The 26,724-nt window shown below is 47.7% G+C and overlaps 1 protein-coding gene across 1 annotated transcript in view; it reads left to right on the top strand.

Annotated features, from left to right (window-relative positions):
- The window catches only part of SLC9A8 (solute carrier family 9 member A8), a 60,081-nt gene extending 33,565 nt beyond the window's left edge, over nt 1–26,516 (top strand). The window contains exons 8-16 of the mRNA XM_073606764.1: nt 4,743–4,886; nt 5,590–5,728; nt 10,401–10,506; nt 15,007–15,123; nt 16,362–16,444; nt 18,357–18,468; nt 20,765–20,985; nt 21,827–21,973; nt 23,925–26,516. Coding sequence (XP_073462865.1) covers nt 4,743–4,886; nt 5,590–5,728; nt 10,401–10,506; nt 15,007–15,123; nt 16,362–16,444; nt 18,357–18,468; nt 20,765–20,985; nt 21,827–21,973; nt 23,925–24,032 — 1,177 coding nt within the window. The 3' untranslated portion in view covers nt 24,033–26,516. The remainder of the gene's footprint in view (nt 1–4,742; nt 4,887–5,589; nt 5,729–10,400; nt 10,507–15,006; nt 15,124–16,361; nt 16,445–18,356; nt 18,469–20,764; nt 20,986–21,826; nt 21,974–23,924) is intronic.
- Nucleotides 26,517–26,724: the final 208 nt, after the last annotated feature.

The following is a 26,724-nucleotide window of genomic DNA, read 5'->3' as shown; positions in this document are numbered from 1 at the left end:
TTATAGCGATTTTTATTACCAAAAATATGTAGAAGAAAACATACCGGCCTAAACTGAGAAAAAAATTAGCTTTTTTTTTTTAAAAAAAAAAAAAATGGGGATATTTATTATAGCAAAAAGTAAAAAATAATGCGTTTTTTTTTTTTCCAAAATTGTCGCTCTTTTTTTGTTTATAGCGCAAAAAATAAAAACCGCAGAGGTGATCAAATACCGCCAAAAGAAAGCTCTATTTGTGGGAAAAAAAGGACGTCAATTTGGGACGTCAGTGCCGAATCACAAAAAATGGTCTGGTAATTCAGCAGCCAAATCTTCCGGGGCTGAAGCGGTTAAAACAGTTATCTTATCAATGAATTCCTATGAATTCCTATGAATTCCTATGCACTCACCAGGGGAGGTCTGCTGATTCATTCAACATCCTGTACCAGGATATAGACTGACACCTCTTGGTCACTTGATTGCTGTCTGTTACTTGATAAGCTTTGCACCGGTGTCTTGCCAAGAAAGTTCCCCCGTCGGATAAGGACCCCCCTGTACTGCACATGCGCTGTGCTTGCGCAGTGCGAACGACTACGGAGCCGCCGAAAAATTGCAGAGGAAGAACAGCTGATCGTCGGCTGTATACGGCGCCTGCGCACTACATTCTAACCTAAGTCCACGTTAAAGCCCCACCATCCAAGTGGACATAGAGTTAGAATATTAAAATGCCGAGCGCAGCGAGGCCGTGCCCGAAGCGTGGTGAGCGTAGCGAGGCCGTGCCCGAAGCGTGGCGAGCGTAGCGAGGCCGTGCCCGAAGCGTGGCGAGCGTAGCGAGGCCGTGCCCGAAGCGTGGCGAGCGTAGCGAGGCCGTGCCGGAAGCGTGGCGAGCGTAGCGAGGCCGTGCCCGAAGCGTGGCGAGCGTAGCGAGGCCGTGCCCGAAGCGTAGCGAGGCTGTGCCCGAAGCGTGGCGAGCGTAGCGAGGCCGTGCCCGAAGCGTGGCGAGCGTAGCGAGGCCGTGCCCGAAGCGTGGCGAGCGTAGCGAGGCCGTGCCCGAGGCGTGGCGAGCGGCCTGTTACAAAGTGTTTTTTTTTTTTTTTTACTATAGTCTTGGCACACAGGCGCCGTACAGCTGACTCAGGTGTTCAGCTTCGGCTCTTTTCGGCGGCTCCCTTGTTGTTCCTACTGCGCAAGCGCTGCGCCTGCGCACTACAGGGGGGTCATTATCCGCTGAGGGGAACTTTCTCGGCAGAACACCGGCTGGCCTTAGAACTCAGAGACTGACAGTCCTCTTTTGGCTGCGTGCTGCTATTAGGAACCTGGGGCTGCTGGGACTTGTAGTTCTATATTGGCTGTGCGCTGCTATCTGGACGCTGAAGCCTCTCCATTGTATTTGCTGCCACTGGGATTTTGCTGGACTGTCCTTGTACCTCGGATTACTACCACTGAGCTTTGTCGCCACCCTGTGGTTTTGCTTGGTGTCCCTGGCTGTACCTTTTTGCTGTCCTGCTTCTTTCTGGACCTAACCCCTGGCTCCAAACACATTGCTTTTGTGTACTGAAATGCCTCGATTCATGTCATTTCCTGTGTGCTTCACCTCTGTGCTCTCTTAGGGCTCATGCACACTGCATCTCAAAGGAGCTCAAAGAAGCGGCTCCTACAGGCTTTTGAACTGTCTTTTTTTTTTTTTCTGCCTGGAAACTCCCCTCCATGTTAGCCGATGTGTCCATGCACACTTTGTCTTTTTCAGGCGTTTTCAGGCATATGCTCCTACATGCGCAACACCTCTAATATATATAGACAATAAAAAATGTGTGATGTGAGATCTCCAATGATAATAGTATATAATGCATATGTGAAAATAATAATCTAGATGAAAATGTTATGTAAATAAATAAAATCCAATATCCAAAAACAAATCGGTGAATAATCAGTAAATCCAATAGTGATAATATAAATTTATTGGACTTATTGATTATTCACCGATTTGTTATTGGATATTGGATTTTATTTATTTACATAACATTTTCATCTAGATTATTTTCACATATGTATTATATACTATTATCATTGGAGATCTCACATCACACATTTTTTATTGTCTATATATATTAGAGGTGTTGCGCAGGATCATCTGCACAATTTATTTATTTAATTGTGAATCCTTTTTAGTTTTTTTTAGTGAGTGGTGGTCACTATTTTGATTTTTCAGCAATATCACCATTTAGCTTTTATTCTTTTTATTTCTTCACTTTATCGGTATAGTAGCGCAGAAGTCTTTCTACGGAATTATATGCTCCTACATGCAGAAAAATAAAAAAAAAAACAGTGCCCCAAAGAGCTCAAAGAAGCTCGAAAACGTTTGTTCCAGTGTTCCAGCTTTTTGTTTTGTTTATACAGTGGTTAAGAAAATACTACCTAGGAGGGTTTGTGAAATAAAAAAAATAAAAAAAAACACTTATGCTCAAAGAAGCTTCAAAGGAGCTTGAAGAAGCTCAATAAAAACATGCACACAAAACATGCACACAAAAAATCACAAGCTTCTTCAGGCTGAAATAAAAGCTCAAATGCCTGTAAAATCAGCTTTTTTTTTTTTCCTGAGCTCCAGTGTGCATAAACCCTTAGTTCATCACTGTGTCCAACTGGGGACTGTCTGAATTTCCCTCCTAGCAGCCAGTCAGCTTCCTCCTATTTCATCAGCAACAGGAAACAGTAGTGTGATTGGTTGTTAACTGCAGGGGGGGGGGGTCAGGCAGGGTACAGATCACACAGAGGGGGGGGGGGGGGGCAGGTGGTGTACAGACCACACAGAGGGGGGTCAGGCAGGGTACAAAGCACATAGAGGGGAGTGAAGGCGGGGCACTGAGCACACGGGGGGGGGGTCAGGCGGGGTACATAGCACAAAGAAGAGGGTGCAGGCGGGGTACAGAGCACACAGAGGAGGGTTCAGGCGGGGCACAGAGCACACGGGGAGGGGGTCAGGCGGGGCACAGAGCACATAGAAGAGGGTGCAGGCGGGGTACAGAGCACACAGAGGGGAGTGCAGGTGGGGTACAGAGCACACATAGGGGGTTCAGGCGGGGTACAGAGCACACAGAGGGGAGTGCAGGTGGGGTACAGAGTACACAGAGGGGGTTCAGGCGGGGTACAGAGCACACATAGGGGGTTCAGGCGGGGTACAGAGCACACAGAGGGGAGTGCAGGTGGGGTACAGAGTACACAGAGGGGGTTCAGGCAGGGTACAGAGCACACAGAGGGGAGTGCAGGTGGGGTACAGATCACACAGAGGGTAGTGCAGGCAGGGTAAAGAGCACACAAAGGGGAGTGCAGGTGGGGTACAGATCACACAGAGGGGGTTCAGGCGGGGTACAGATCACACAGAGGGGGTCAGGCGGGGTACAGATAACACAGAGGAGGGGTCAGGCGGGGTACAGAGCACATGGAGATGGGAGGAAGCAAGGCACAGAGCACTTGGACAAGAGATGCAGGCAAGGTGCAGAGCATACTAAGGGGAATTCAGGCAGGTACAGGGCACAGGTAGAAGGAGGATGCAAAGGGGTACAGAGCATACGAATGAGGCATATAGGTGGGGTTCAAAGTTACATAGTAGGTGAGGTTGAAGAAAGACACAAGTCCATCAAGTCCAACCTATGTGTGTGATTATATGTCAGTATTACATTGTATATCCCTGTATGTTGTGGTCGTTCAGGTAATAGTTTTTTTAATCCATCAATGCTCCCCGCTGAGACCATCGCCTGTGGAAGGGAATTCCACATTCCTGCCGCTCTTACAGTAAAGAACCCTCTACGTAGTTTAAGGTTAAACCATTTTTTTCTTCTTTTAATGAGTGGCCACGAGTCTTGTTAAACTCCCTTCTGCAAAAAAGTTTTCTCCCTACTGTGGGGTCACCAGTCTGGTATTTGTAAATTGAAATCATATCCCCTCTCAAGCGTCTCTTCTCCAGAGAGAATAAGTTCAGTGCTCGCAACCTTTCCTCATAACTAAGATCCTCCAGACCCTTTATTAGCTTTGTTGCCCTTCTTTGTACTCGCTTCATTTCCAGTACATCCTTCCTGAGGACTGGAGCCCAGAACTGAACAGCATACTCCAGGTGCGGCCGGACCAGAGTCTTGTAGAGTGGGAGAATTATTGTTTTATCTCTGGAGTTGATCCCGTTTTTTAATGCCAATATTCTGTGCCATTGCTGAGCCTATCATCTACTAGGACCCCCAGGTCTTTTTCCATCCTTGATTCAGAACACACAGAGTGGAGATGCAGGCAGGGTACAGGGCAAATGAAGGTGGGAGGTAAACAAGGTATAGAGCACTTGGATGAGGGATGCAGGCAAGGTGCAGGGCATGCTAAGGGGAATGCAAGTGGGTACAGGGCACAGGGAGAGGGGGGATGCAGAAGGGTACAGAGCACACTAATGATACATGCAGGTGTAGTATGGAGATCACTGAAGGGGATTCAGGTGGGATATGGATCACATGGAGGGGGGTGCAGGTGGGGCTCTCTCCTTGTCATGTTATGGATTACACTGCTCTTCCCTCTCTGATTGTACCAGGTCACACATGGTTGCACATGAATTCACACAGACATATGAAACGGCTCACTCAGGGTGGACAAAGTCTCCATAGGGACAGGGATAATGGAAGGACAGAACTGGCATGACTGGGAGTATTCTCATTTATTTCTGCTTTCTTCCTTTATAAGGTGATACATATATTTCCTATGTAATTGACGTCCCAATGCTGCCTATATTTCAGCTTTGCCTTTGGATCATTAATCTCTGCTGTGGATCCCGTTGCCACAATTGCCATTTTCAATGCCCTGAACCTGGATCCGGTGCTGAACATGTTGGTGTTTGGGGAGAGCATCCTTAATGACGCCGTCTCCATCGTTCTTACAAAGTGAGTGAATTGTATATCGTGTTATTGTGTGACGTGCACCCCGGCCCCCCCCCCCCAGGGACGTGTCCTCTGATATTCGGTTCTGGTTCCGGGACCCATTTATTGTACTGTGTTTTCTGTAAACAGCCACCGATAACCCTGTTGTGTCATTGGTTCCAGTGACTGCTGTGCTCTTAGGGTGTCTGTCAGGACCGGGGTGCTAATGAAGGTGCTGAGTGATAGACTCCCTGTATATTAATATTTTTGTTAATATATATGTCACAATATATGTTGTATTTCATGTGCACAAATTATCATCTCCCTCTTGCCTACATCTGAAACATTTACTCTGATACGTCGAGCACGTGCCCATGATATTGTTGTTACAAGGAGACCGTAGGTAAGTGCCCAGCCTGACTAAGAGTCTTTAAGGCAATGGGACTTATTGGACTTTTCCAGCTTATATCTCAATGACTGTAGACAAGGCAACGGTACTCGGGGACAGAACACTGCTGCTGGTGCAGAAGTAGAACATCTAAAGTCTGCCTATATGACACGGTTGGAATTTTGATCTGTAAATGACAGGTAGATTTAGCTTGATGTAAAAACTTGTCATTTCCAGATACACAGGTGTGTTACATTTGATTCCAATGTCTGATATGTTGCATTTGATTCCTATGTCTAACATGTTACATGTGATTTCCTATGTTTTGTCTCCCTACAGCACAGCGGAAGGACTGAACCGCGGGGAGCTGGCCAATGTCAGCGGCTGGCAGACTTTCCTGCAGGCCTTGGCCTATTTCTTGAAGATGTTTTTTGGTTCAGCAGCTCTGGGAACATTGACCGGCCTTATTTCTGCAGTAGTATCCTTTCTACACAATACCTCAATCCAGTATTCCCCCTCCCCCCCTTTGATACACCAGAGATTTAATTGTAGCATTGCTGACACTATCTGTAGGCTGCTTCTCTAATAGCAGTCTTTTCCGATCCTTCCTTCCCCTCCCCCTCTAATTTGACTTAGGACCGACCCTATCTTGTGTGAAATAAGGACTGCCCCTATTGTGTATGAAATAAGACTAAAGCAGCCGTAGATGGTGCAATTTGCGGTTGCGGGTAAGAAAAATGCTAGATTCCCCCATCAACACTCCAGCTGAGCTATTGTGTTCTCCCAGCAGGGCGGCTGGGAGAACATACAGTAATTATTGCTAGAAGCTATAGCCGCTAGCAATAATTGCATGTAAAATCCGACAGGCTGGTTGTACCTGAGTTGATCAATCAGCCTGCTCATACATGATTCGAATCTCGGATGGTCCCTACTGAACCGGCCGAGATTCGAATCCTCCATGGTCGGCTTAAACTGATTGTAAAGGCTCGTGTGTTTGTTATTTAAAAAAAAAAAAAAAAAACATATCTTTCACCTTCTCTGTGCAGCTCGTTTTGCACAGAGTGGCTCCGAACAACTTCTTCTGGGGTCCCCTGGCGGCTCTCGTGGCTCGTCCCCACATCAGATAACCCCCTAGGAGAAGCGCTCTCCCAGAGGATTACCTTGCTGGCGCGCACCCGTGTTCAGCATTTGCGTCCATAGAGGCCGAATGCAGGACTCGGGCCCCGCCCCCCGGTGCCTGCGTCATTGGATTTGATTGACAGCAGCGGGAGCCAATGGCTGCGCTGCTATCAATCTATCCAGTCAAGAGCCGAGAACCCCGGACAGCGAGAGACAGCGCATCCCCGTGGGTCAAGATCCAGAGTTCAGGTAAGTAAAACAGGGGGGCCATTCACTGCCAGGTGTTTTTTCACCTTAATGCATAGGATGCATTAAGGAGAAAAAAACACGTAGGTTTACAACGTACCATCCCTATCTTGTGTAAAATGAAAATAAGTACCATCCCCATATTGTGTAAGATGAGAATAAGGATTGTCTTCATCTTGTGAAAGATAAGAATAAGGATTGTCTTCATCTTTTGAAAGATAAGAATAAGGACCGCCCCCATCATGCATAATTTAAGACTAAGGGCCGTCCCCATCTTGTGTAAGCTAAGGCTGGCCATAGACAGGTTTGAATCTCGGTTGGTTCAGGAGGAACCCGCTGAGATTCGAACCATGCATGGGCAGGCTGAATGTACCAAATTGACCGATCGATCAACTTGGCTACAACCAGACTGCCTGATTTTAAACGCAATTATCGCTAACGGCTCGTATAGCTGATCGTAATAATCACTGTCTTCCTCCAGCAGGAACAGCTTCCCCTGCCCTCCCGCTGGGAGAATACAATGGCTCGGGAGAGGAATCCCCCTGTCAACACTGTCTGTAGTTGCAGGAAAGAAATTTGCTCTGTGTATGGTAAGGAATAAAGACTGTCCCTCCTTTGTTTAAGATAAGACTAAGGACTAACCCCATCTTGAGTATGATAACACTATGGCCCATCCCTATTCTGTATAAGGTAAGACTGAGGACTGTGCTCTTCTTGTGTAGTGTAAGACTTAGAACCATCCCCATGTTGTGTAAGTTAAGGCTGAGGATCGTCCACATCTTGTAGAAGAAAAGACTAAGGACCGTCCCCATCTTGTGTAAGGCCAGCCATGGACGGAGCAATTTTCTTTCCGCAACCACGGGTTTCAAATGCCCCATCAACACAGTCAGTGTGGTTGGGGGTATCCTTACAGTGGTGCCATTGTGTTCTTTCTGGAAGGGGGGGCAGTGATTATTGCTAGCTGCTATAACAGCCGCTAGTAATTAACCGACAGGCTGGTTGTACCCAAGTTGACTCGGTTATTATTCAAGGGATGTTGTCTTTTCTGACCTGCTCTTGACCTTTTCATTAGCAATGCCAGAGTGTTCCCCTACTTCGATACAGGTGGTCTGTAGTGCGGTCAGAGGAATCCCCGAGGCCGTGGACCTCAAAACCAGAGGCCAGATAACCCCTCCCATTGGCCTTCCTCTTGAAGGTCTACCCCCACTTTTACAAGTAGGGGGCTGTTTGAACATTCAGATGGGTCTTTTGGTAGTTTACCTCCTCGACATTTGGGTGCTAAGGTTATCCAGGTTAAATCCTTGTGCCTGGCATCTCCTTCAGCTACCCTTCACCATTCTACTGGTGTTTCTGCACACAGCAGTGTAATTTCCCAAGCTTGTGTGGGTTCTTCACACCCTAGAACTCCTTGTTCCTACCATAGTAGTAGCTTGACTTCAGGAGTGGTATCCCATACAGCCTTACACACCTCTTTTTAGTCAAGTTCCTTATCCTCAGACACTGTTGAACTTTTTGCTTTACCCTTCTCCTAAGGGACCCTCTGATCTACAAGGTTGGCATGGACCAGTTTCTGCTGTTCCCTTCTCTAGTAAAGACCTCACCACCCTTCAGTATGCTCCACCTTCCCTGGCTTCCCCATTGAAAAACGCTCAGACGACCTTCACCGAGGGAGCAGTGGCGGCCCGTCCATGGGGGGAGCATGGGCGCTGCCCCCCTTATCCATGCGTCCAGCCCCTAATCTACATGCAGGGTGCCGGACGCATGGATTTCTATTGGGTTTTTTCTTTTGCAAAGCACATGATTAGAGCCTGAGGCTCTAGTTGGCTTAACAAAAGGGTGGGCTTGGGGTGCAGAGCACTGCACCCTGAGTCCAGCCAGTTGTGTGACGAATTGCGAATTCATATTTGCTATTGTCTTCCTGCTTCTCCTCCCCGGCTAATCAGGAAGCAGCTACTGAGACCCAATTGGCCGAGAGGAGAAGCGACCATATTGGCCGGGCAGGGGGGAGGATATAAAGGGAGATCCGGGAGCACCAGCCACCATTGCCGAGGAGCGGCAACTTTCTGGATACTTGCCCTTCTGAAAGGCCTTGTCTACTCATGCAGATGATGGGCAGTAAAAACAGGCGCCGGAGGCCATCATGGGACCTGCTTGTGTGGTTGATTTGAGGCCTCTTGAAGAGGTTTCATCTGTCCTTGTTTCTGTCCCTAGTCAGGTGAATGTTCTTAGCAAGATTCCTGCCTCTACTGGACGTGATGGGTCAGATTATTCCCAGAACCATGTTTTTTGGGTCAAGGTTAGTCAAGTTTGTAGCTTTTTCTCTGTCAGGACACAGAGACACCTGCAGTTGAAAGGATGGGATTGCTCATCCATATATTCTTCTGGTGTTAAAATGTGCCAGCCCTGGTTGTGTTATATGTTTTTCCCTGCCTATCCTCTTCCCTGACTCTTGCTCACCCTACTCCCTTCTTCAGTCGGTCCGTTTTAAGGGTGATTTAGCTCATTCTTAGGATTATATATTGTCAGAGCTCTCAAGTCCCAAAAAATGGGTTGTCTGACCAAGCAATGCTTTTTCTCACCATGGAACCTCCTTTTCCTGAATCCCAAGAGTTATGAATATAAGGCTTGGGCTTCTCATGTTGACCATCTGATCTTCCCTTATGTACTTCTTTTGATTGTTCAAGGTTTCCTTGGGAAAACTGTTTTCCTTGGGCTTGTTCATCTCATTGTTCTAGTTTCCTCCCTTTCAGGTAAATGAGTTGTCCCACCTGGTTGGATTGTTTGTTGGTTTCCTCAGCCTCTTCCTGGCTCAGACTCCATGTTCTTCAGGTAGTGTCATTCCCCTTGGTAATGATATCTCTGTACTGGTCTTAAGAACAAGGTTGATCCTTTGTTGCTTCCCTTGGTAATGGCAGTTCCACTGTCGTGCTAAGGCTTCACCTCATGCTGTTCAGTTTTTGGCCTTGGTTCTTCAGGTACTTCTGAGTTCTAGACAGTTCCCCAATTTTTTTTTTAGGTCTGTCAGTGGCAGTTGCCTACCCCTCAGGGACTGCTTTTGGAGGTCTGTTTAACAATTCTTGTTCTGTCTTGACTTCTTCGTACCATAAATTCTTTTTCTAGGAGTCCGTTGAGGGACACAGGTCACAGGGACACATTTGTTTATTTGCTGGTCCTTGATACTGCTTTCTCACAAAACTGTGACATGCTGGATAGAGGAGGATCATATAGGTGCCTGCTTACAGTTTTTCTGTTTGCCAATATTCCAACCTGCTGTAGGCAGCAGTACAACCCAGCTGTTTCTGAATTCCTGTGTCCCTTCATCTTATTTTTACCATCAGGAAGTTGGATCTGTGTTACAGCCATTTTTCAGGCAACCGTGCCATAGATTCTGATATCTTGGCTCTCACCTGCAGAATGTCCTTCATAGATTCTGATCACTGGACTCTCACCTCAACTCAAAATCTACTCCAAATCTGCATCTATTAAACCGCCATGTGTGTGTCTGTACACTGTCTTGTGTTGGCATGCATTTTGTATACCATCTTATATGTGTGTGTTTTATACACCGTCTTATGAAGGCTTCTAACTTTAGTTTGTTCAATTAAGCTTTGACAGTAAAACCTGGAAGCTGATTGGCTTCTATGCCGAGCTGCACCAGATTTGGCACTCCAGTTTTGGTAAATCTCCCCCATTGTGTGTTTTGTATGCTCTTTTGTGTTACTGTCTGTTTTTTGTACCCTGCTTTGGCCTATCCTGTGTGTAGATTTCCTCAGCTCGGTGTTCAGGTGTTGAAGCATCTGGATCTGCGGAAGACTCCTTCCCTGGAATTTGGAATGATGATCATTTTTGCTTACCTCCCATATGGACTGGCTGAGGGTATTTCACTCTCTGGTGAGTCCTGAGCATGGCCCTGTATCTGGAATGATAAACACATGGGAGAAGATTGTTTGGGGCACTGTGTCTAGGCTGATAAACACTTAGGAGGAGATTGGGTGTGTTTTGGGTGATAGAGGAGATTTGGGTGGGTGGAGGGGGGGGGGGGGGTCTATGGAATGCTCTTGTGTGTCCAGATTGTGAAGTTGTGGCTAATCAGAGGAGTGCTAGAACATTTGTCCTACAAACGTCACATGACTCTCACACTGGGGGCATTAACAAGAAAAAATGTAATGGTGTGCAGGAAATCTGGTGAGATAGAAAATATTACTATACTGTACTGTGGGGTGGGGGATGCCAGGAGTATGGGGTGTACTACTATAATGTGAGGAGGGGGATGTCAGTAGTAGGGATCGACCGATTTTCAGTGCGGCTGATTAGCAGCGGCCGATATTCACTTTTTAGAAGTATCGGTCAAAAAACTGACCGATATTACTGATATTGCTTCAAGGGGTTTTACCTGGGGTGATGCATGCAGCTGCATGCATCATCCCGGTACCATTCTTTAGAGTGGACAGTCGGCTTTATTGTAATAACAACCGATGCGGGTCAGCAGCTGCTCGGCTGTTATTACAAGCAATATAAAGAGGGGTGTGACCTGACACAACCAATAATGGCAAGCCTCCATCAATATTATATTAAAACAAAAAAAAAGGGAAAAGGATAGTGGGACTTAATATGAGGCTTGTCATTAAGAAAGATGATGCATACATAAAAAATTAAATTATTATAATTTATTTGCACAATCACTTTGGGCATTCTATATTTTATAAAACCTGTTATATCAATGAATAATGATGCAATACAATCAAGATACTCACATATTGAATATAACTGATACAATAAGCATTACATTTGATCAAGGAACATGATTAGTACAATGATAATACAGATCATCAAGCAAACCTAGTTGATAAAATAAATTCATAGGTTAAACATACATCAGTTGACGATTATAAACAATTGATTATAAAAACATGATAATAAGCCAGACTTTTTGGCACCCTTGGATTGAAAGACTTGACGCGTTTCATGGCATTGCAGCCACTCATCAGGAGTATAATGCCAAGTTAAACTAAAAGATGGATAGATAAATAAACTATTAGTTTTTAAAACCAGCAGAAGGGGACGTTCTCCCACCGCCTTCCGCCGCTCGTCTGGGCTCTCCCGTCCCATCGCAACCAGTCGACACGTCCGCCGGCTGGCCGAAGACCTGAACAAAGCCGATGCTTCGTTTGGGTCTCGAATCTAGTAATCCGGAAGCGATGTCATGACATCACTTCCCGGATTACTGGCATTTTTAAAAGCGCCAGTTTTAAAAAATAAAGTTTTCAAAAATGCCGATCTTGACGTTTTGAATACTTTGAAGTGCAGAGGAGGGGTTTGAGGTCTTATAGACCCCCGATTTCTCCATAAAGAGTACCTCTCACATGCCTATTCCTGTCACAGTGGATGTTTACTTTTCATGTGACAGCAGTAACAATGATAAAAAAAATGTTTTTTAAATGTACAAAATATTGGCTATCCGCAGGAGAGGTGGCTGAAATATCGGTATCGTATCGGCACCGAAAAAACAATATTGGTTGATCCCTAGTCATGGGTATGGGGTTGGGTGGCTAGACTAGTGGGGGATGTCATGAATATGGAGTCGGGTATGGACTGTAATGGGGAGTAGGGGGGGGGGGTGCCAGGGGTATGAATCAAGGAGTTGGCTTGTAACGAGGAGTAGTAGGGGGATGTCAGGAAAATGGGGTCAGGGAGTTGGAATATAATAGGGAGTAGTGGAGGATGTCAGAAATATGGGGTCAGAGGGATGGACTGCAATAGGAAGTAGGGGGGGGGGGGGTGTCAGGAATATGGGGTCAGGTGGATGGAATTTAATGGGAGTAGTGGGGGATGGAATGTAATAGGAAGTAGTGGGGGGTTGGGTCAGGAATATGGAGTCAGGGGATTAGTGGGCGATGTCAGGTATAGGTGGTCGGAGGGGGGGGGGTGTTTGGCTTGTATTGGGGAGTACTAGTGGATGTCAGGAATATGGGGTCGGGGGGGTTGGATTGTATTGGGTAGTAGTGGGGGATTTCGGGAATATTGGGTAGGGGGGAGGGGGGTTGCATTGTATTAGGGAGTAGTGGGGGATGTCAGGAATATGGGGTCAGAGGGGGTTAGATTGTATTAGGGAGTAGTGGGGGATGTCAGGAATATGGGGTCAGTGGGGGTTGGATTGTATTGAAGGGTAGTGGGGGATGTCGGGAATATGGGGTCGGGGGGGTTGGATTATATTGGAGAGTAGTGGGGGATGTCAGGAATATGGGGTCAAGGGGGGGGTTGGATTATATTGGGGAGTAGTGGTGGATGTCAGGAATATGGAGTCAGAGGGATGGACTGTAATAGGAAGTAGGGGGGGGGGGGTGTCAGGAATATGGGGTCAGGTGGATGGAATTTAATGGGAGTAGTGGGGGATGGAATGTAATAGGAAGTAGTGGGGGGTTGGGTCAGGAATATGGGGTCAGGGGATTAGTGGGCGATGTCAGGTATAGGTGGTCGGAGGGGGGGGGTGTTTGGCTTGTATTGGGGAGTACTAGTGGATGTCAGGAATATGGGATCGGGGGGGGGTTGGATTTTATTGGGTAGTAGTGGGGGATTTCGGGAATATTGGGTGGGGGGGGGGGGTTGCATTGTATTAGGGAGTAGTGGGGGATGTCAGGAATATGGGGTCAGAGGGGGTTAGATTGTATTAGGGAGTAGTGGGGGATGTCAGGAATATGGGGTCAGTGGGGGTTGGATTGTATTGAAGGGTAGTGGGGGATGTCGGGAATATGGGGTCGGGGGGGTTGGATTATATTGGAGAGTAGTGGGGGATGTCAGGAATATGGGGTCAAGGGGGGGTTGGATTATATTGGAGAGTACTAGTGGATGTCAGGAATATGGAGTCAGAGGGAGTTGTATTGTATTGGGGAGTAGTGGGGGATGTCAGGAATATGGGGTCGGAGGGAATTGTATTGTATTAGGGAGTAGTGGGGGATGTCAGGAATATGGGGTTGGGGGGGGGGGGGTTTAGATTGTAGTGGGGGATGTCAGGAATATGGGGTCGGAGGGAATTGTATTGTATTAGGGAGTAGTGGGGGATGTCAGGAATATGGGGTTGGGGGGGGGGGGTTTAGATTGTAGTGGGGGATGTCAGGAATATGGGGTCGGGGGTTGTATTGTATTAGGGAGTAGTGGGGGATGTCAGGAATATGGGGTGGGGGGGGGTAGATTGTAGTGGGGGATGTCAGGAATATGGGGGTTGGGGGTTGTATTGTATTAGGGAGTAGTGGGGGATGTCAGGAATATGGGGTGGGGGGGGGGTTAGATTGTAGTGGGGGATGTCAGGAATATGGGGTCAAGGGGGGGTTGGATTGTATTGGGGAGTACTAGTGGATGTCAGGAATATGGAGTCAGAGGGGGTTGGATTGTATTAGGGAGTAGTGGGGGATGTCAGGAATATGGGGTGGGTGGGGGGGGGGTTTAGATTGTAGTGGGGGATGTCAGGAATATGGGGTCGGAGGGGATTGGATTATATTGGAGAGTACTAGTGGATGTCAGGAATATGGAGTCAGAGGGGGTTGGATTGTATTAGGGAGTAGTGGGGGATGTCAGGAATATGGGGTCGGGGGGGTTGGATTATATTGGAGAGTACTAGTGGATGTCAGGAATATGGAGTCAGAGGGGGTTGGATTGTATTAGGGAGTAGTGGGGGATGTCAGGAATATGGGGTCGGAGGGGATTGTATTGTATTAGGGAGTAGTGGGGGATGTCAGGAATATGGGGTCGGGGGGGGGGGGGGGTGGTTTAGATTGTAGTGGGGGATGTCAGGAATATGGGGTCGGGGGTTGTATTGTATTAGGGAGTAGTGGGGGATGTCAGGAATATGGGGTCGGGGGTTGTATTGTATTAGGGAGTAGTGGGGGATGTCAGGAATATGGGGTGGGGGGGGTTAGATTGTAGTGGGGGATGTCAGGAATATGGGGGTTGGGGGTTGTATTGTATTAGGGAGTAGTGGGGGATGTCAGGAATATGGGGTGGGGGGGGGTTAGATTGTAGTGGGGGATGTCAGGAATATGGGGTCAAGGGGGGGTTGGATTGTATTGGGGAGTACTAGTGGATGTCAGGAATATGGAGTCAGAGGGGGTTGGATTGTATTAGGGAGTAGTGGGGGATGTCAGGAATATGGGGTGGGTGGGGGGGGGGTTTAGATTGTAGTGGGGGATGTCAGGAATATGGGGTCGGAGGGGATTGTATTGTATTGGGGAGTAGTGGGGGATGTCAGGAATATGGGGTCGAGGGGTTGGATTGTATTAGGGAGTAGTGGGGGATGTCTGGAATATGGGGACGGGGGGGTTGGACTGTAATGGGGACTAGTAACATACAGTGTGATATTTGGATTTGATTCTGATTGGTGTCTCTTGTGTTTTGCAGGTATAATGGCTATTCTGTTCGCTGGTATTGTAATGTCTCACTATACTCACCACAACTTGTCCCCTGTCACCCAGATCCTCATGCAGCAAACCCTGAGAACTGTGGCCTTCTTGTGCGGTGAGTTACAGTGCCATCTACTGACAAAGGAGTGTGTGTACATGGACTGGGTCTTGAGGAGGTGCACATCCTGGATACTAAACCTTCTATGGGCAGAGCATTATTATACAGTGTGCTCTGTCCAGAGGGGTGCACGGACTACATACGGCACCCTCTACTGGCAGAGTAGTGCCTTTACATAAGGCATCTGAGGGATGCATAGTTTGAGTACAGCAGTCTCTACTGGCAGACCAGAGTTTGTACATGGACTGTGTCCTGTGAAATGTGCAAATTGGATACAGTGCCCTCTACTAACAGAACATGTTGTATACAGGAGTGTCATGAGTTATGTACAACCTGCAGACAGCACTTGAATAAACTAGAGTAGTTGAGTAATGTGTGTACATTTGCTGAGGTCCTGAGGGGTGTCACAGCACAGCCACCCTCTACTGCATAGTAGTTTGTGTACATTTCCTGTGTCCTAAAGCAGTGGTCTCCAAGCTGCAGCTTGGGGGCTGAATGCGGCCCTTTTGCTTGCTTTTATCCGACCCTTGGGGCAAAATTTTATTCTCTGACCCCAACGATGGGGCATAATTCCCTCCACTGACACCAACAAAGGGGCACAATTCTTCCCAATGACACCAATGATGGGGCACGGTTTCTCCCAGTGACACCAATGATGGGGCATGATTCTTCCCACCCAATGACACAAACGATGGGGCACAATTCCTCTCACTGACACCAAAAATGGGGCATTTGTTTACTCCCACTGATGCCGGGACACTACTTCCAATGGCCACAGTCCGTCCCTGAACCGAACCCCCCCCCCAAAAAAAAAAAATCTGAAGGACTGTAAATTGACCCTTTAATTGGGAGGTTTGATGACCCCTGTCCTACAGGATGTACAGCCTGGATAGAGCACCCTCTGCTAGCAGTGCATTGTGTTTACATTGAGAGAGTTGTGAGGGGTGTACAGCCTGTATACAACACCCTCTACTGGCAGAGAAGTGTCTGTACATGGACTTTGTCATTAGGGCTGGATACAGCAGACTCTGTTACTAGTGTGTAAAATCAATGTGCAGTGTTTATTATAGGTATGGGGTGTGAATAATAGGTATGCAGGGTTTATCATTGGTGTGTGGTGTTTATTATTTTATACAGTGTGTATTCTTAGCCTGTGGTGTTTAATATTGGTGTGCAGTGTTTGTTGGAAGATTCTTATGTGTTAAATGCTGATCTCTCTTCTTCTTCCTTTCCAGAAACATGCGTCTTCGCCTTTCTTGGCCTCTCCATTTTCAGCTTCCCACACAAGTTTGAGATCTCATTTGTCATCTGGTGTCTTGTGAGTACCTGTCACTGTGTAATCATTATGTTTACTTATAATACCGGGTGTGCTAGACCACCACCTCCCCTGTACACACAATATAATACCGGGTGTGCCAGACCACCTCATCCCCTGTACACACAATATCATACCGGGTGTGCCAGACCACCCCATCCCCTGTACACACAATATAATACCGGGTGTGCCAGACCACCCCATCCCCTGTACACACAATATAATACCGGGTGTGCCAGACCACCCCATCCCCTGTACACACAATATAATACCGGGTGTGCCAGACCACCTCATCCCCTGTACACACAATATCATACCGGGTGTGCCAGACCACCCCATCCCCTGTACACACAATATAATACCGGGTGTGCCAGACCACCCCATCCCCTGTACACACAATATAATACCGGGTGTGCCAGACCACCCCATCCCCTGTACACACAATATAATACCGGGTGTGCCAGACCACCCCATCCCCTGTACACACAATATAATACCGGGTGTGCCAGACCACCCCATCCCCTGTACACACAATATAATACCGGGTGTGCCAGACCACCCCATCCCCTGTACACACAATATAATACCGGGTGTGCCAGACCACCCCATCCCCTGTACACACAATATAATACCGGGTGTGCCAGACCACCCCATCCCCTGTACACACAATATAATACCGGGTGTGCCAGACCACCCCATCCCCTGTACACACAATATAATACCGGGTGTGCCAGACCACCTCATCCCCTGTACACACAATATAATACCGGGTGTGCTAGACCACCTCATCCCATGTACACAGAATATAATACCGGGTGTGCTAGACTACTCCATCCCCTGTACACACAATATAAGATCGTGTGTGCTAGAATACCCCATCCCCTGTACACACAATATAATACCGGGTGTGCTAGACCCTCCCATCCCCTGTACACACAATATAATACCAGGTGTGCTACACCATCATGTGCCCCGTCCCCTGTACACACAATATAATACCAGGTGTGCTACACCAACCCGTCCCCTGTACATGCAATATAATACCAGGTGTGCTAGACCACCCCATCCCCTGTACACACAATATAATACCGGGTGTGCTAGACCACCCCATCCCCTGTACACACAACATAATACTGGTGTGCTAGACCACCCCATCCCCTGTACATACAATATAATACCGGGTGTGCCAGACCAACCCCATCCCCTGTACACACAATAAAATACCGGGTGTGCTACACCATCCCGTCTCCTGCACACACAATATAATACTGGGTGTGCTAGACCACCCCATCCCCTGTATACACAACATAATACTGGGTGTGCTAGACCACCCCATTCCCTGTACACACAATATAATACCGGGTGTGCCAGACCACCCCATCCCCTGTACACACAATAAAATACCGGGTGTGCTACACCATCCCATCTCCTGCACACACAATATAATACTGGGTGTGCTAGACCACCCCATCCCCTGTATACACAACATAATACTGGTGTGCTAGACCACCCCATCCCCTGTACACACAATATAATACTGGGTGTGCCAGACCACCCCATTCCCTGTACACACAAAATAATTCCGGTTGTGCTAGACCACCCCCATCCCCTGTACACACAATACAATACCGGATGTGGCCCACCACCGCTTCCCTTGTAAACAAAATAGAATACCATGTGTGCTTGATCACACAGCATCAATTCTCTAGAGCCCCCCCAGACCCTGCAGCTCTGACATATTGAGGCATTCCGGCCCTTCATGTCTCTTTTTGGATGATGTGATCTTGCGCCGTGCGATAATTTGGTGACACGCTTATATTGCCTAGCTAGAAGATGTTCTATAATTAATATGAATGATGTCCATGGAGTTCATTGGTGACTGTCAGGTCTCTCACATGCAGCTTTTATCACTCAGGTTCTGGTGTTGCTGGGTCGAGCAGTCAATATATTTCCTTTGTCTTTTCTGCTCAACTTCTTCCGCGATCACAAGATCACCCCGAAAATGATGTGCATCATGTGGTTCAGTGGTGAGTGGTCAGTTGTCTTCTCCCAGCATGCTTTGTATTTTTCAGTTAGGGCTGATAAAAGTGAAATGCCCCAAGGACACCGGTGGGTCCCCGTCAAAGGTGCTCAGCCTTTCTGGGACTCCAGTAGATCCCTGTCCCATTAGGCTCAGCCAGTTTGGTAGGTCCCTGTCCCATGAGGTTCAACCTCTCTGGGACTCTGGCAGGTCCTTGTCCCAGGGGCTCAACTGCCTGGGGCTCTGGCAGGTTCTTGTCCCAGGGGCTCAACTGCCTGGGGCTCTGGCAGGTCCTTGTCCCAGGGGCTCAACTGCCTGGGGCTCTGGCAGGTCCTTGTCCCAGGGGCTCAACTGCCTGGGGCTCTGGCAGGTCCTTGTCTCAGGTGCTCAACTACCTGGGGCTCTGGCAGGTCCTTGTCCCAGGGGCTCAACTGCCTGGGGCTTTGGCAGGTCGGTCCAGGGGAGCAGGACAATCCTCCTGGGGCAGCTAGAGCCAACTCTGTTTTCTTGATAGCACCAGGGCAGTCCAATCAATTTCTAAATAAAAATATTTCCTGCCCTGTAGTAGTTATAACTGTATGTTGTAAGTGTCCAGTCTGTTTTTCCCTTACTATTGAGCTGTTAATGTTTTATTTACTTGGGCCTTCCTGGATTGATCCACTCTTACTGTAAAGAACATTTACTTAACCACCTTACTACTGCCCTATGGCAAATAATGGTGGGTAGGTGAATGTATGTTTATGGAGAACGGTTTAATAACCGCGCTCTGTTTACTACTTGTGTGAACGCCAGAGCAGGTCCCAGGCTCAGTGCACAGGAACATTTAGAATGACTCTGTGACTTATCTTTTTTTTCCCCTTTGCCCTATCTTAACCCACCTTCCACCTCTACAGATGCATACCTACCTCGATCTGATGGACGCGGCTGGTGATTGTTTACAGCCAGTGTACTCGCACTCCTGCACTAGACCTGCGCATTACAGCCCCATAGACCAATGGTGCAGGCAAGGCACGGAGAGTAACATTTGCAGTGCTGGATGTAAACAATCATTGGAGGCCACTGCTGTCAGATTGAGGTAAGTATGCACCTGTGGGCGGCAGGGGGTATTCGGTTAGGCCATAGAAAAGGGAGGCATCAAGGGGAAATCTCTGTCTTAAAACAATATTAAAGTCTTGTGTTTTTTTTTTTGTTTTTAAATAACAAACAAGTTATACTTACCTGCACTGTGTGTGGGTTTTGCACAGAGCAGCCCTCTTCTCGGGTCCCACGCTGGCGCTCCTAGCTCCTCCCTCCTGTCGGTACCCACGCAGGCACTCTCCCGAAATGTGGCTCTGTGTGTCCATTGTGAAGTCACAGCTCGGCCCCACCCCCTCCATCTCCTGATTGGCTTACTGGCTCCCACTGCTGTTGAAAGCCAATCAGGAGTGCAAATCCCCAGAGAGGCAAGGTTCTCGTGGACATCGCTGGATCGAGAGGGGGCTCAGGTACGTATTAGGGAGGGCTGGGGGCGCTGCTGCACACAGGTTTTTTACCTTCATGCATAGAATGCAAGGAGGTAAAAAACCTTGTGCCTTTACAACCACTTTAAAGATGGCTATCGGAAGCAGCATATTCAAGTGAAGGTTGGGGGGGTGGTTAATTATTTGATTATGAGCTCGATTTTTAACCCTTTCACCCCCCTTCAGAGTCCCCTCTCTTCCCTTCATAGCCCCCTCTCCTTCATACCTACCCCCCCCCCCCCCCCTCTTCCTTAGACCTCCTTAGCTGTACATCTAATCTACATTGGTCTCTGTAGTGACCTCTGCATAAATACCTCCACCTTCCTTATCCTGCACATTAACCCCTTCCATCCTCATACTTTATTGACCTGTACGGGGTCCCCCTGTCCTTTAGTCAGCATCCCCTTGTCCTTTGTACAAAGTCACCTTGTCCTTGGTACGATCCTTGGGGTACACAATGTCCTCCTGTCCTTTGTAGAAATCGTTCCGTTGTCCTTTGTATGATGTCCCCCTGATCCTTGGGATACACAATGTCCCCCCATCAATTGTATGGTGATCTGTGCCCTTTGTACAGTGTCCCCTTTCCTATATCTGGTGTCCCTCTGTCCCTTGGGATATTCAGTTCATCACTTCGGATACCTGAGTGCCTGTTATTTATATCATCTACATATTGTTTTTACAGTGAACCAGAGCCATGTGTAATGTATGTTTTCATGTCTGCTGTGACATTTTGACTTGCGGGTGCTCCTGTACGTGGGTCCCTACTGTGGTCTGTCCTAGTGACCTTGTGCCGTGTCCCTCTAGGATTGCGGGGGGCCATTCCTTATGCCCTGAGTCTTCACTTGGAGCTGGAGCCAATGGAGAAGCGTCAGTTGATTGGAACAACCACCATCATCATTGTGCTGTTCACCATCCTCCTCCTTGGGGGTGGCACCATGCCTCTTATCCGACTCATAGACATTGAGGACGCCAAAGCTCGGAAGAAGAGCAAGAAGGACATTAATCTCAGCAAGACGCAGAAAATGGTGAGTGGGCATTCATCTGTCCAGACCTCTGACCTAGCTCTGTAATAGGGGAGAATGATTCCAAAGCTGTGAGATCATAGTTCTCTGTACCTGACCTCCTCAACAGCAATCAGACGATTCCTTTTATTGTCTTTAGAAATGTCTGTTCCTCTTTTCTCTAGTATGTCTACCAGCTGTGAATGTAGCCTTATAATCTATCCCTCACTGTGTTCATCAATGTCTGCAATATAATTAGCGTTCTCAGATGGGGGTGACGCGATCCCTTCCCCCCCTTCTCCTGTCCTTGGCCTGGAAGAGTTTACACCAGAGCTGCGCCTGGAGTGATGTCATGGGGCAGAGCTGCGCCTGGCGTGATGTCATGGGGCAGAGCTGCGCCTGGCGTGATGTCATGGGGCAGAGCTGCGCCTGGCGTGATATCATGGGGCAGAGCTGCGCCTGGCGTGATGTCATGGGGCAGAGCTGCGCCTGGCGTGATGTCATGGGGCAGAGCTGCGCCTGGCGTGATGTCATGGGGCAGAGCTGCGCCTGGCGTGATGTCATGGGGCAGAGCTGCGCCTGGCGTGATATCATGGGGCAGAGCTGCGCCTGGCGTGATGTCATGGGGCAGAGCTGCGCCTGGCGTGATGTCATGGGGCAGAGCTGCGCCTGGCGTGATGTCATGGGGCAGAGCTGCGCCTGGCGTGATGTCATGGGGCAGAGCTGCGCCTGGCGTGATGTCATGGTGCAGAGCTGTGCCTGCCGTGATGTCATGGGGCTGATCTGTACCTGGTGTTTAGAGAATTACAGAGAAGTGTGTATGATGCCGCCCTTCCTCAGGGGATGATGCTGCCTTCTTTTTCAGGGTAACACAGTGGAGTCGGAGCACCTCTCCGAGCTGACAGAGGAAGAGTACGAGGCCCATTATATCAAACCGCACAATCTGAAAGGCTTCATGTGGCTTGACGCCAAATATCTCAACCCGTTCTTCACTCGCAGGCTGACGCAGGAGGTAATATAGCTCTGCCGGACTGACTGTTGCCCCCCTGTGTGTCCCCAATTCATACTGTGAAACTGTATATAGTATTGGGATGGGACAGTAATATTTTATATAAAAAATGACAGTGCAGCGCTCGGAAATTCTACATACATATAATAGTGTTCATAAATGAAATGCTATAATTTATAATCCTCAATTTAAAAAATAACATAAATAAACAATATATGTAATGAGGGGTAAGCACCACTAGGTGGCAACCAAGTCCAAAGATGAATATGAATCTTTTTTTTTTTTAAAGTGCTAATAGTGCAAAAAAGTCCTAAATTAGATGCAAGGATGAATATTAATCTTCCTCATTTAATAAAGGCATATGTAGAGTCCCCAAGTGCAGAAATAATCCATGTTGTCACCAACAGTGCACCGCACCACCACCTCTGCAATGCACTCACCAGATAAATGAAATGTATAAGCAAATACACATCCAATCCATATATCGCCCGATATTCATCAGACTCCAACAGTTCAGGTGCCGGTGATCCTTTCTCTGCATATAAAGCTCACTCAATGGAGCCTACACAAAAAAAGTATATAGTGTAGTATTTTATTGAAATATGAGCAATAGTACATAAAATAAGAAATCCACGTGGAAAGTATATAAATATCCAATAAAGTCACTCCAGGGGCCACTGAAACGATTCCAGGACTCGGGGGCGTGACGTCAGGCCCCACCCAATGTGTTTCGTATGCATGCACGTCCTCTGGGGATCCACCTAATATTTTATATAGTATTAGGGTGGAAAGGTGAGATTAGGCCAGTGGTTCTCAACCTTTTTTAAGTCAAGGCACCCTTTAAAATTATTGACTAGTATTCCATTGTTTCTTTCCCACACTCGGCTCATGTGACTCCAGTGCTGACAGAGAGAGGCAGGGGAGGAGCAAACAAGGATGCTGTGCAGGCACCTGAAGTCCCCCTTATCAACCAATGACGTCATTGATTGGTTGTTGGGACACTGATGATTGGAAGGTTGTAATGGTACACAATGAAAATGAATGACAGGCTTCATCCACCTGCTGGCTTCAATACAATTTTTGGCCAATTTATCAGCATTTTACCAAGGAAACAGGGTAAAAAAGGCTGCATTAGGCTATCCCAGGCCTGCACCATATACAGATGAGAGAAGATCCACAACTCTGCTGCCACCTATTGGCCAAAGAGCAAAAGCGCTTTTAAAAGAGAAGTATGGGGTTTCGTTTTTTTCCAGAACCATACTTTTCTAGCTGGATGCAGCATCGGTCCCCCGCCAACTCCAACACTGAGAACTGAGCGATCAATCACCTCCGATCACCTGGTTCTCAGGGCTCCCTGAGCAGAGAGCAGATCTTTGACACCCCCCCCCCCCCCCCGCGCTTACTGGAGCGCTGAGCTGCGGAGGGGGTGGGAGCGGCCGGCAGTTCGCTGAGAGTTCCGAACTCCATTGTCTCGATCGTTCTCGACCCTGGTCCGGCTCTGGGTTATCAGCCGACGGGTCATAGGAGTGTAGAACGAACTGCACTCCTATGATCCACAGGGGAAGTACAGCCAAATGTGCTTTGGCTGTACTTCTCCTTTAATCATTTTTTATTAATTATTTTATCTTTACAGGATTTTTTTTTTTATAGCACAAATTACGCATCAATTAACATGCTGTATATTCACATCACTCCCTGCCTTCAAAGAGTTACAATCTAAGGTCCCCGTGTCACATGCATTCATACATGCACACATACTAGGGCCAATTTAGACAGGAACAGATTAACCTACCAGCATGTCTTTGGAGTGTCGGAGGAAACTAGAGAATCATGGTGAAACCCATGCAAGCACAGGGAGGAACTTCATGCAGATAGTCTACTGGCTGGGATTCGAACCGAGGACCTCAGTGCTGCAAGGTAGCAATACTAACCCCATTCTTTGTCTTTCATTTAGGACCTTCATCACGGCCGCATACAGATGAAAAGTCTGACCAACAAGTGGTATGAAGAGGTCCGCCAAGGGCCATCTGGGTCAGAGGACGATGAGCAGGAGCTGTTATAGCCAACCAGAGTTTCCATGCTGACGTGTGGTGCACAGTGTTGACTTGAATGCAGAGGGTATGCGGCATGTCCAGGTGACACTAAAAGCTGCTTACCTGTCCATGGTATGTTCACCCTACAGGGGGGGGGATGCTTCTTCTGTGGGCTGCCCACACTATAGACAAGTCTTTCCATAGTTGTATTTTCTCTGCAGTTTCCTGATAATGTGATATTATGGAGTCCTGGCTGGCTGAGGCTCCACTAATGCCTGATCACATAACCTTTATATGTTGGAGAATCGCCAGCCTGGTCTGAGCTGGCTGTCGGTGACGATATCCTGAGAAGCTGTGTCCAGAAAATGAATTGTGGGATTCTCAATGCTCACTGACCCCTGACAGTACTACTGAGTAGGAGCCGCTAATTGCATTGGACGGGGAGGTGAACTCTTAGGTAATTTTACGGGTCAGGGGGGGACTCTCAGGTGATGCTACAACTGGAATTTGTCTTCAATGTTAGATTTATTAATTTGTAAATACAAGAATGCACTTTGAAAAATAGTTATTTAGAAATTAAAGGGTGTGGGCTATTTTTACATGAATAATTGGACTCCTCCCCTTGGTGCTGGGTTGCTCCTATGTCTGTTCTGTGGTAAATATAGAGGGCTGGAAATTCATGGAGAGGGTACACAGCTGTAGTGGTGGAGATTGGACATACAGCCAATCCGGAATAGGGAGACGGATGTTGGGGTCGGGTGGGGGTTTGAGATGCACCAATCAGGGAGAGAGAATACGATGTAGAGGAGGGGTTTAATACAGAGGATATTGAGATGTGTGCTGTCATGGCTGATATAGCTGATTAGTGAGGTAGGCAGTGAAGCTGCAGATGTTTCAGGATCTGAACGTATAATATATTTTCTTTTTTCATTCACTGAGGGACACTGGAAGTCGTATACCATTGGGTTATACTGCCGCCTAGGGGAGGATTGGACACTAGCAAACGAAAAAAAAAATCTATAGGCCAGCCCAGGATATACCCCTCCTATTCCCAGCATGTCCTGGTTTTTGTTCTATTAGGATGGGCATCTTCCGGTCAACTCTGCTGGGAAAATTCACACCTGATTTTTTTTAATTTTTTTTTTTCTAGCATTGTGTTTTTACTTTTCTTCTATATTTCTTCTGTCAAGATTATTCAGTAAGCTCCGCCTCCATGATAGCAGCTACTCTGATTTGCTTTTCCTCAACCTAGCTTTGCAACACCATAGTTGGACCCTGCTGGACTGGACTTTTGCAGGGATAGCCTGGAAGTGACATTCGGTCACTGAGTTCTACGCTAGACTTTTCCTAGATTCCATTCTGGTACCAAGCTAATCACAGAGCTCTTTTCCAGTCCAGAATCGTTGGCATTGTCTCACTACTTTACCCTGTCATCACTTCAGAATTGCAAGATACCGTTTCAACCCTTATCAATGTGGTACACAGTGGCGTCACTGTGGGGGGTGTGGACCGCACCTGGGTGACTTCCGCCAGAGGGGTGACACCAGGGTTGCCAACCATCCATAAAAAAAATATGGCTGGGGGGGGCGACTTTGGAACTGCGAATGTGCTGGGCTTGGACATGCTCAACCACTTTTGACTGGACGGGCGCATGCGCAGTGATTCAGTGACATCATGGCGCTGCCCAGCGACATGTTTGAATGAATGGCAGCACAGCAGTTTGCATGCCTCTCGAGTCCTGACCGGGAAACCATATCCCAGCCCGCACCATCTCACCACCATGCCACTGTGAGCAGCACGGACATGGAGTCCCAGAGACTGGACCCCTGCCCTGCACCATCCATGGCTATGGAGGCTTCTGCGTCACTGTGAGTACGGCTATGGCCACAAACTCTGGCTATCTCTTATATCATGTCCGCACAGTCTCTGACCATCTCTGGTATCCTCTCTGCAGTCTCTGACCATCTCTTGTCCACTATCTCTGGCTATCTCTTGTCATGTCTGCGGCGGGGTGTGGGGGTGACACCATGTTTTACCGCACCAGGTGACACCAACCCTAGTGACGCCACTGATAGTACATACTACTCTGCATTTGGAGGATCAGCCTGTTGTCTCCAGTTTGCTAGTATCCAATCTTCCCGTAGGGGGCCTGTATCACTTGACAGTTTATGATTGCCCATTTCCCTGAGTGGTTTCCAAGAAAAGGATTTTATGGTTAGTACAAAAATTCTATTTTTATTATTTTATTATTATATATTAATGACTGCGAGCGGTTCTCATGAAGGTTATATTGTACGATGAAGAACAGGCTGTTGGGGTGGGGGGTGGGGGATGGGGGCGCACTGCTGATCATTTTGTGGATCACACATTTTGCACATTTAGTGCCAAATCCGACGGCTGACAATGTGACAATTTGTATCTATTGACATTCATGATTGTGTCCGATGTTATTTAATGTCTTTGAAGTAGGTGAACGCTTTCGGAGTTTTCTAAAATAAAACATTTCACCGACAGGAGCGTCTTCCATGGTTTTGTGTTATTCTCGGGGGGGGGGGGGGGGGGGGAACAATGATAACTAATTCGTATTTCTTTCAGGGGGTTCCCTCATACTCACTGCCAGAATTCCCCAATATTGATTGGAGGTGGAAAATGGTGATGGGTCAGGGCCGGAACATAACAGGCTGAGATTGGGGATTTCTTCATAGGAAATGTGAGTTCTTG

The sequence above is a fragment of the Aquarana catesbeiana genome, linkage group LG12, assembly GCF_042186555.1.
Source record: "Aquarana catesbeiana isolate 2022-GZ linkage group LG12, ASM4218655v1, whole genome shotgun sequence".
Lineage (NCBI taxonomy): Eukaryota > Metazoa > Chordata > Amphibia > Anura > Ranidae > Aquarana > Aquarana catesbeiana.
The sequence above is the reverse complement of the archived record's forward strand: the minus strand, read 5'-3'. Positions and strand labels throughout refer to the sequence as shown.